The sequence below is a fragment of the Oncorhynchus clarkii genome, chromosome 5 (assembly GCF_045791955.1).
Source record: "Oncorhynchus clarkii lewisi isolate Uvic-CL-2024 chromosome 5, UVic_Ocla_1.0, whole genome shotgun sequence".
NCBI classification, from domain to species: Eukaryota; Metazoa; Chordata; class Actinopteri; order Salmoniformes; family Salmonidae; genus Oncorhynchus; species Oncorhynchus clarkii.
In genome coordinates this window covers 81,815,610-81,826,804 of record NC_092151.1, presented here as the reverse complement: position 1 = coordinate 81,826,804, position 11,195 = coordinate 81,815,610, and the positions used below count along the sequence as shown (strand labels likewise).

The window sequence follows — 11,195 nt, the reverse complement described above, 5'->3', positions numbered from 1 at the left end:
GGGATTCATTTTCTGGTTGTCACACATCAGGATATGACTACAAGAGCCTTCATAATTGTATTATAATGTAAATATAATGCAAACAATCTGCAATCAAACAAGGAAATAAAGTTTTTATATTATGTATGCTGTGTGAATGTTTCCTTTACAAGATTCACAGATGGAGAAAACCATATAAATGGATTGCCAGTAATATGAACATATTATTTAATGATTGGGACCCAATCATTAAATAATATGGTGTTTTATTGACATCTGCCGGTTAAAATACACGCTAAAGAACAGCCGGTTTGTTCTGACATCAATGCAATGCGACCATTCATATGCCGTAACAAAAAAATCGCCACAGCACGCATGCGTGTTGTGTTTTGCGAAAGAACATTTAGTTGGAGGTGTGCTTTCGTTGATTCCGATTCTCACAGACTCTGTAAACACTGCATTTGCGGTTTATAATGTCAACAACGGACTTTTATTTGAGATATTATGTCGGGCACAAGGGCAAGTTTGGACACGAGTTCTTGGAATTTGAGTTTAGACCGGACGGTAAGTTAGGCGGAAATTTTAGCCTGCCAATTAGCATTAGCTAGCTAGCAAAGTACGCAAACGACAACTTGCTAGCAGTAAGTAGCATTGCTTTTAGCGGAATTAGCTTTTATAGCTAGTCTTGTTTTCTGTTCTGAAGTCATGGCGTCAGAAATACTATAATTGCGTCGTTACGTCTTAGTCAGTGCTTATTTCTTTACCATAACCTCATTCATATATTCTGGCCAGCTAACTAACTTAACGTTAGCTAATTACCGCACTAACTTAGTTAGGCGCTAGCTAGCTATACAACTAGCTAACTTGGCTATGGAGCTATTTCTTTAGCTAGTTAGCCAACAGATTTTGACAAATAGCCTAGGTTTCACAGCAGGTTTAAAAACGGTTAAATGTGAACTAGCTACTAGAAAAGACTGCTGTGTAACAGTGCAGTGTGTCAACAATGTAACAACATTCATAACGAACGTGAAGATAACACAATCAATACATTCATTGTATTTTCAGGTAAACTGAGGTACGCGAACAACAGCAACTACAAGAATGACGTCATGATCAGAAAAGAGGTAACTTATCAAATTTACAAAGAACTACTTTGTTCAATCAATCTGTGTACTGCCCATCAATCCAATTTATGTGTGAGATGCTGCTGCAGCAATTGAATATGCCATAGAAACCTTATTGTGATTGTTCTCCAATACAGGCCTATGTACACAAGAGTGTGATGGAGGAACTGAAGAGGATCATAGATGACAGTGAGATCACCAAGGAAGATGATGCATTGTGGCCGCCCCCAGACAGAGTGGGCAGACAGGTCGGTTCACTCACTCATACCTACCTAAATACTAGTGATGGACACCGATATGGAAAATCTATTTGATATCATATTGGTTTGTAGCTGACTAGTGGTGCCGATTGAGCAGCCTGCCCATTGGGCAAGGTGTGAATGTTCTGGTAGCATCACGCTACCTAACCAGTTCGAATACAATGGGAAGCTCATCCAGTTGATGGTCCATCAGGAGGCATTTAAGTAGGCTAACTCGAGCTTTGTGCATGCAGGAACAGCCATGTATGCTTTTTCATTTTGTCTCCTCCAGAATATTGTAGGTTAACTAGTGCTGCTCGACTATTGCTTTTTGAGGTCTGGTTCATAAAAAAATTAACTAATTGCGGTTTTCAATTAAAGTTTTTATATGTTTTAACAATAAATGCATTTTGGGTTCAATACGGTAACACATAATAAAACAGATGGTGGACAGTCCACTCACTTATTAGGCTGTAACCATTTTTCACATCCCATAAATACAATATTTTGTTTGTATATATTACATTTGTTTTTAGTATGATGATGACTTTATTATTTAATTAAACCCCAATGATGGTGGTGACTGCTAGTGCTGCACGGTATACTGATTACTGAAACTTGTGTACTTGTTTGATGATAAAAAAAAAAAGTTTGTTACTACAATTTTTGTTATGTTAGGTACTTCTGTCAAATGTGTGTCACGTGAATGAGAGGATCAAGTCTGTATCAGCGCAGCCCCTTGATAGCGCGAACAGCAAAGTGTCACTCATTCATTGCTAGAGCTCATGCCCCACAGAAGTTTCCAGCTTTAATTGTAGGTTAACTTTCCAGCTAGCTTACAGCATAATTCACTACCTTAGTGCATTGTGTCATAATAAGCAAACCGTAACTCAATATATGCTGATTTCAAAACTGTTTGTGACCAACAACATTATTAATTAACTTTGTCTCCCTCGCCACCAAAAATGTATTCCGTTCTTCGTCTCCCTTGCCTCCTGTCTGGTTTCTAGATTGCATAGCCACAAAGTCAGGTTCCACAGCTACGTTCTGCTTTGTGAATGTCATTAGATTCTTAGAGGCAGTGAACAGTTTTATAAGGGATTGCTTCTATACAAATGTTGATCCATTAATATAAAATGTTCTCCTAGCAGTTGCCAATAAAAAAATAATTATTGAATGGAAGGGATTGTTTGTCATCTGTAGCCCCATGAAATCAGCTAAAACAATTTCAATAACATGCACACACTCTTGAATAATATGCATTCACCTGTATTGTGACTAGACCTAGACTACATCTTGATTTACCCAGTTTCAGTAGATTTATCATTCAAATAAATTATTACCATAATGTTTTGTAGTTTGTTTTTACCAAAGTCAAATTGGTTGTTTAATTAATGCATACATGACTATCAAATGTAATGAATTTGAACTTAAAAGATGCCCAACTATTGAACGGAGCAGTAGCTGAATTTGTCAGGATCAAGTGCCATTGTGACCGGATACTATGCCTTTTTCTTTGTGGTATCGAAGTCAAAATCCTGATTTGTGACAACACTGGTGACTGCCTATTACTGCGTATCACTTATTAATAAACCATCCTTTATTTACTTTATTTTAATAACATTTCAATTGTATATTACTTTATTCATCCCAAGTCTTCTCATCTTTACTCATGCATTAGCAGCCAGCTGTCTCTCTGTTCTCCCCAAAGAGTCATCTTTCAGGTTAGCCTAGCTGCCTGACAATCACTATTTCAGTAGTTCTTCAACGTAGATAAGGCATACTTTTAACATTGCTAAATAATAACTAGCAATCAATTAAATGTAGAGACCGTAGCAACTGCTCTTCCTCTGTGTTTGTCTGATGGAAGGAACCAATAAGCACAGGCAAGCTGTAGGTGCAATGGATTCTGGTCATTGTAGTTATGTTTTTGCACTTTTCTGTGATGAGTTGGACAACGTCCCGGAGAGAGATCTCTCTAAAGAGCTTCTGTGTTGAGCGACAGAAGAAAAAAAAACAGAACTAAGTGGAATTCAAATAATTGAACCGACGTCGGTCAATTAGTTATTTAAAAAATGAAAATAAACTAATTAAGTTAATTGTCAGGACTAAGGTTAACAGAAAAAATAAACTGATATCAAGATATGTCTTGCTCATATCAATATCAAATGATATCCTATCCAATTATAAATATTGGTGCCCACCACTTCTAAATACGGAAACTTAGAACGCATGGAGGTTGACTGAGGCAACTTATTACTTATTGTGCTCTTGGGAAGGGTTAGCCATGAAAGTTTGTCGTTGTTTTACTTAGTGATGGTAGTTTTCTAGGGGTTGTGAGCTCTGCTCTCCATATCAGACATACGTCCAATGAAAGGATTTGAACCAGTGTTCAAGTCTGACCCTTTCAGCACAAGACGGGACTCCAGGCACAACCCCATAAAGTTATGATGATTTAGTAAACAATGTTTATTTTATTTTTATGGCTTGAATTACTAATAGTGTCTGAGGAGTGTCTTAACTTCTTAACTCTTTTAGGAGCTGGAGATCGTCATTGGCGACGAGCACATTTCCTTCACAACTTCCAAGATCGGTTCCTTGATTGATGTCAACCAGTCAAAGTAAGTACAATAATACTCAAATTATATATCCCTCAAAGTTCGCAATGGAACTCAGATCTCCACAAGTGCTTAGTGGGGTTGATGTGGAATTAGGTGCCAGCTTCTAAAGTAAATGCCATTGTGTTTTCCAGGGACCCAGAAGGCCTCCGCGTGTTCTACTACCTGGTTCAGGATTTGAAATGTCTCGTCTTCAGTCTCATTGGACTACACTTCAAGATCAAGCCCATCTAAGAGGGGATGTTTTTTTTCTTTTGGGAAATGTTTTAATTTCATTTTTTGATTCATGTATGATTACATTTGTACATTTGCTTTTGATCGATCAGTCTTTTTTATTTTAAATAAATGATTGGAAAAATTCCAAATGTTTTAATAGCCTTGCTTTTCTATACATTTAAGTGTTACTTACTGGAAGCCATAGCTGTGGTTTAGTCCATTTTGATAGTATGAAAAAGAATGGAGGACCACTCAGTCCTGTCGGTTTTGAGACAAAGAAATAGGAGTCTCTCCGTACAGAGGTCAGTCTATTTTTTTCCAGCACCCAACTCAGTACACAGATCAACAAAGTGTTTATTTTCTAAATTTTATTTAACTAGTCAAGCCAGTTAAGAACAAATTCTTATTTTCAATAACAGCCTAAGAACAGCCTGTTCAGGGGCAGAATGAGAGATTTGTACCTTGTCAGCTCAGGGAGTTGAACTTGCAACCTTCCGGTTACTAGTCAACGCTCTAACCACTAGGTTACCCTGCCGTTAAATACAGTCGAGCAAAATATATTAATTTGTCATTCCAGGTCACATTTAGTTTGAGTTCTTTACACTACTTCAGTAAAGCTGTATGTGAGAAACAGCCAGTGAACATTCCATAAGGCACAAAATGAAAGGATTTTCCTGCGTTTTATATTTTCACATCGAAGTTGGAATAATACTGTGAAAATAATGCAAGCGCTGTTTGAAAAGACTGGATTTCAGCCTGTTGGTGGGATGGAGTTTGGACCTTTCATGGTAACATCCCCAATGCGGTAATTTGATTCAAGGACCACACATTTTCCATTATCCCCACCCCTCGAAGACAGTCCTAGTAAAATTCTTGCTTTTGCTGTTATTTTTGACCATTTCTTTATTAAAACGATCACAGGTACTTGTTACCTAGAAAGGATTTGATATTGGAGATAACAGCTGCGTTGGACCTTTAATAGCAAAGATCTTAGGTATTGCTTTAAAACATTTTACATCACAAAGCAACATGGATATCTGTAAATTGTCATACAATCCTTTGACAAGGCTTGCTACAGCAACGAAAAATGAAGTGCTACTCTGAATATCAATATTACTGGATTTAATTTCCCTATCAAACTGGCCTTTACATGAGGACATTCATTCAAAAGCACTGGCCTTTATCAGTAAAGGTGGTTTAGTGCTCTTGGGAAGGGTTGCAATGCAACCCTTCCCAAGAGATTGCAATGCTAGTTAGAAAAGGAACATTGGATCAAACAAACACCTGAAGCTTTCATTGTTTTTGCCTTCATGACACAAGTGTATTTGATATTTCCTTGTGCATTATGAATCTGTGTAGTCAGTTAGCTATTTGACAGTATAGGAATATGACCTCTACTGAACCATGCAGAGCTTGTTTGATATTCCCTCTTTATTAACCTATACCAGTACTTCCAACCCACACTACACTTCAGGAAATGTGCCTTTTAAATCCAACATTCATCTCACTGTACTATACAACTGCAGTCGAAATCATCCGAACTACAACAAATTTAGAATTTTCACTTGATGTCAATGCCTGGCGGTGAAAATTCAGCTGAAGTGGAAGTTAGGATTTGCTGTAAAACTTTTCTTTAGCTGAGAGGCTTTCCTTCCAGAACAGAGAAAATGTCCTCCAGAGACTTATGAACACACTGCAGGAACTCATGAACATCACGCTCTGGGTAACTAGACACATTGCAGCCGATCCACTCATCATGGACACCGTAGCCCACCCCAAATCCATCGGGCACCACAGGGGCAAAGCCTCCCAGGTTAACAGCAGGGCTGGTGAGGGTGCTGGTGGAGAGGATGTTGTGGTTGATGGCGGCGTAGGCTGGGTCCTGGTACAGGCTGTGTAGGGCTTGGCCCTTTGAGTTGGCCAAGTACTTCATGGCAAACAGATGCCGGTCAAAGCCTTGGGCTTGTGGGGGAAACATTCAGAAAAACACAAGAATGTAATATTTGAAATGACTGATCAAATTTGAGACCATAAAAACATTTCACTCAACTACAGTCTATTCAACTCAATGATCAAATATCATATAATCTAGAAATAAAGTGGACTGACCCATAGCTGCCTCTTTGGTGAGCTGCCCGTGATATTTGGAGCATTCGCTGAGCATGCCTATCAGTTGCTCAACACTGTGTTTTCCTGGCTGTTGCACGAAGGCCTGAGCACAGCGCTGTGTGTGTATTGTAGCAGGCCGGATGGTCTCTGTACGACCATGTCTGAATGCTGCGGTGCTGCAGGACTCGTATGTGGCCACTGTCTGCCCATACTGCCTCAGGAATCCCATCTGGAACGCTAGCTGAGCAATGGCATCCGGACTCAGCTTCTTCTTCTTCAACTGCTCCTTCCCGCCCTTAGAAAGATGGATGATAACTTTTAATCCAAGGGAAAATTGATTTGTCAGCAGCAGCAATATATCCAAAACATACAAAGGACAGGGGGTGACAGCAACAATAAACATCAAAGTGCAAAATGGTTGCAACAATGTTCAGGTTCAGTGCAAACCATCCATTCACCTTCATGAACTGCATGGCGTCTATGGTGAGCTTCGATACAGCTGTGTGGAAGTTCTCTTTGGCCTTGATGACCCCGTTCTCCAGCTCTGCGTCTAGGTTGAACTGGAGTCTCCTCACGGCTGAGGCTGAGTCCACAGCTGCAGGCTGAGAGCCAGGGTTCACCAGTGGGTTCTCCGTAGAATCCTTGAACACCTCATTCTGGAAGCGGAGAACAGCCACGCCGTCGCCCCACGAGTGCTCAAAGTTGATGGCGGCATTTCCGCATTTAGCCATGATGATACTGAAGGACTTGTCATACCAGCGGTTGGTGCCGTCCCCGTGCAGCATGTTGTGGGAGATGTGGATGTGGTCGTTCATGTTCTCGTCGTCCAGGCACAGACAGAAGAGGGCACTGTCCACCAGACCAAGCACCTGAATTTAATATATATATTTTTTGAAAAAATATTACATTAACAGCAAGCATTAGATCCCAGAAGACAATTTGAAAAAAATATATTTCCAAAGTGGTCCTTAATGGTAAAAGACAAGCGTTTGAAGGATATCAAAATATTCACCTCTCCGTTCCCAGTGGCCAGGAGCTTCTCCCTCAGCCGGGCCCATGTGTCCCTGTTCTCGCTGGTCAGCAGCCCCAGGGGGTGGGCCGCAGCCGGGGTCGGGTCCGACAGGATGTGCTTCAGGTGGGCCTGGATCTCCGCTGGCTCAACCAGGTTCCCATCGCGGTCCATCACGTCAAACACGTACATGTTGCCTCCCCTCATAACTAGTAGGTGGCGTCCTTTTGGGTCGGTGAAGAGCTCATCTTTCCCTTGCTTGGGGATGCGGGTCGCATTGAAGAGGCGGAAGTACTGAGACATGTCCAGAGGGTAGGCATTCACCATGAAGGCTCCATACCTGTAAATCAAATAACATCAAGAATGTAACCATTTGTGAACCATTTTGTAATGTATGTTTGGATTAGTTATGTACTGTATTTTCTTGGTCTCCTTTTAAACGTATTGTAAAGCCCATCTTGGAACTGATGCTGGATAATAGTTCAAGCTAAAGCATGATGGTGCATCTTGCTGTTGATGATTCAATGTGAACAATGTTTTAATTGCATCTGTACATTTCATTACCAGGACAGGGAAGAGGGGACCCAGCGGATGAGTTTCTTAAAGCTGTCCGTGTCGCTCTTAGCTGGGTTCAGGTGGAACACCTCGGGTTCCAGGAGTCCAGCGCGGAGAGTCTTCATGAAGCGCACAGCGGAAGCCACCATGTTGGTTGCTCGCACTAGCTGGTTGTTGTACTCAGTCTTGGGGTCCGGGTTGAAGGACATAAAGGGGTTGAAGTTCAGCACTACGGAGTCCCGCGCTGACAGGTACATGTCGAACCATGGGGCTAGGAGGATGCGATGACTAGTTAAAATAGGAAGGCCCTAAAAATTGCCAAAGACTCCAGCCAACCTAGTCATACTGCACAGCAAGTGGTACTGGAGCACCAAGTCTAGGTCCAAAAGGCTCCTTAACATCATCTACCTCCAAGCCATAAGTCACTTTACCCCTACCTACATGATCATATTACCTCGACTAACCTGTACCCCCGCACATTGACTCGGTACCCTCTGTTAATATAGCCTTGTTATTGTTATTTAGCGTAATTTTTCCCCCCCAACTTTATTTAGTAAATATTTTTCTTAACTGCATTGTTGGTTAAGGGCTTGTAAGTAAGCAATTCACGGTAAGGTGTACACTTGTTGTGTTCAGCAGCGGTGAAAAAAAGTACCCAATTGTCATACTTGAGTAAAAGTAAAGATACCTTAATAGAAAATGACTCAAGTAAAAGTCACCCAGTAAAATACTACTTGAATGTAAATGTAATTGCAAAAGTATACTTATGTATCAAAAGTAAAAGTATAAATAATTTAAAATGACTTATATTAAGCAAACCAGACGGCACAGTTTAATTATTAAAAAAAAAATTGATATCCAGGGGCACACAAACACACAATTTACAAATAAAGCATTTATGTTTAGTGAGTCTGCCAGATCAGAGGCATTAGGGTAGACCAGGGATGTTCTCTTGATAAGGGCGTTAATTTTCCCGTAGAGTACTTTAGGGTGTCAGGGAAAATGCATGGAGTAAAAAGTACATTATTTTCTTTAGGAATGGTGTGAAGTAAAAGTTATCAAAAATATAAATAGCAGATACCCTCCAAAAACGACTTAAGTAGTACTTGAAAGTATTTTTAGTTAAGTAGTTTACACAACTGGTATTTGCAGCATGTGACAAATACAATTTGATTAGAAAATACAGGGTTCTATGTACGAACAATGGTTATTTCAAAGTTACATAGGTTAATATTGTGAGGTTTTTGTTAAAATGGGAAAATCATACCCGATATGTAACTGGTGTGCTTGTTCTGCTTGTCTTGCGCTACCAGCTCCTCATGCATTTGTTTCCCCACTCCATTCTCAAAGTCACGGGCCAGTTTCTCTGTGGTGCTGAAAACATATTGAATGTGTGGGTGACAAATCATTTACAAGGCACCACCTCAAGTGTTAAGTGTGAGCAACTGGAAGGTGCTTACCTGAACTGGTCGTCATCTAGAAGAGGCCGCTGAGCAGCCAGATACCTTTTGATTGTATCCTCCAGTTTTGGAACTGGTAGCCTGTAGAATTTTGCATTGTTATTGTATCTGAAATAAATGCGTAACTACTGCAGTGCATGGTACATATTTACAAACAGCTCCCTCCAGTGGCTATCCTGTATCTCATTCAGATCTATGTGCACTTTCACCTACATTCCCTTTCGTGCCATGAACAGTCACCTACTTACAGAATTAGAATTGTTTTTTTTTTAGCAAACTTTATATATTTCAGGGAAAATATATTATTGTCTAAGGTGTGATACTAACAACGATTGACAATGCATTAGGAGGAGTTATGAAGTAACTAAATAACCAAAACATGCTATAAATGAAATTCACATTTGTTTACATACCTGGGTAAACTCTTCTGGTAGTGCATTGTAGGCACGATGCTTCTATGCAGGTACTCTCTATCTTCGCTGCTGTAGCTTCGTTTGTTTGTCAGTGCTGTAGAAGTGCTTCTCAGAGGCTTCAGATTCCCAGGTTTTCTGAGTGTGGCACAAAACTGCATGGTGAGCAAATTCGCCATGTCTACTAGTAAAATAATTTCCTATTCTCACAGAAAGGGAAGGCTCGGATAGGGAGAACTTGCAGTGCTAAGTGCTATATAATTTCCTTGATTACAAGCGTAATCAATCAATGAATGAGTTAGTTAGCTCTCCCGACTGCCCAGTAGATACGTCCTTCTTCTAAAGCTTCCCCTCTTACTGCCTAGTAGGATGACAATAGAGACAGACAGAAATACATTGACAAGAATTTGTAACAGCGGAAGGAGGAAGTGTTTAACAGGATATTGACACCTTGTGGTACGTCAGCGGGGGAACATTACCCACTATAGTTTGTTTCCTATGGCGCACTGCAGACCCCTGTTTACATTTACTGTACTTTGACAAAGTAAGTTTCGTATACAGGATTAATCTCACACACAACATAATGATAAATAGTGTACATGTTTGCTACTCAAGGTGATATTTTCCTCATAATAATGTTTTTATTTTTAAAATTCGGGGTTATTGTAGATCTCTGCCTGACCACAATGTGACAAATAGAAAGGGTCAAACAAATGTTTTTTGTTACTATTTTCTGAAACGAAAATAGACAACGTTCAGTTTTAGTACAATACTTATACTATACCAGCAGAGGGCAGCATATGCTTGATCGGTGAATAGTTTGGTCTGGCCACGGCAAGCGTTCGCTCAATGCTGTGCTGCTGTGCTCCCCCTATCTAAAACAACAGACTGTCACTCGCAGCAGTAAGCAGTTGGCAGTAGCAAAACATTGTCTGGCTTACCTCGGCTTGGAAAACTGTTAGCCTATCATTTCTGTTGGGCGAGAGAGTAATCAAGCCAGCTTGAGTTTGACGCTCTGCCTTAAATCCTCCCCCACCTGCCCCCAGTAGCAGCCACTGCATCCATCAATTTCCCCTCCCTGGATCCATCCCTCAACCTAGCTCCCTGCCCTAAGAGTGTGACTGATGCGATTTTCTGCTGTTATGTTTGCCTCCATTCTGCAGATTACAAACGGGTCGACCCGGCCTGGCCTGTGCATAAACAGCAGTGTCATTTGCTAACACCCCTGCCCCCACGTCCTCTCACATAGCCTCTCGATCCCAACACTCTTAGAAAAAAGGTGCTCTGCAGAAATATATAGGGTTCTTTAGTTTATTCCCACAGGATTCCTATTTGATTCAGCCATGCCTCATTGCCCTTCCAACATTTCCTAATCTCCCACCCCTTCTAATGCGACTAACCCCGATCTCTTTTTCCTCTGCCCCGCTACGACATTTCTCCCTGCAGGCAGTCACTGAGTCTGAAGTGCTAAAGGAT

General features: G+C 40.7%; 2 protein-coding genes across 2 annotated transcripts; one reads left to right on the top strand and one right to left on the bottom strand.

The window, feature by feature from the left end:
• The first annotated feature begins 328 nt into the window (after positions 1–328).
• LOC139409444 (mago homolog, exon junction complex subunit) lies at positions 329–4,325 on the top strand. The gene is made up of 5 exons (XM_071154606.1): positions 329–543; positions 1,045–1,103; positions 1,241–1,351; positions 3,881–3,963; positions 4,095–4,325. The coding sequence occupies exons 1-5, from the start codon at positions 453–455 to the stop codon at positions 4,192–4,194; spliced, it is 444 nt and encodes a 147-aa protein (XP_071010707.1). The 5' UTR covers positions 329–452; the 3' UTR covers positions 4,195–4,325.
• Positions 4,326–4,471: 146 nt separating this feature from the next.
• On the bottom strand, positions 4,472–10,153 carry LOC139409443 (carnitine palmitoyltransferase 2). Its single transcript, XM_071154605.1, has 8 exons — positions 9,723–10,153; positions 9,310–9,390; positions 9,117–9,223; positions 7,859–8,120; positions 7,298–7,634; positions 6,744–7,154; positions 6,286–6,580; positions 4,472–6,138 (listed from the first exon to the last, which is right to left on the bottom strand). Exons 1-8 carry the CDS (start codon positions 9,896–9,898, stop codon positions 5,810–5,812), a joined length of 1,998 nt encoding a protein of 665 aa, XP_071010706.1. The 5' UTR covers positions 9,899–10,153; the 3' UTR covers positions 4,472–5,809.
• Positions 10,154–11,195: the final 1,042 nt, after the last annotated feature.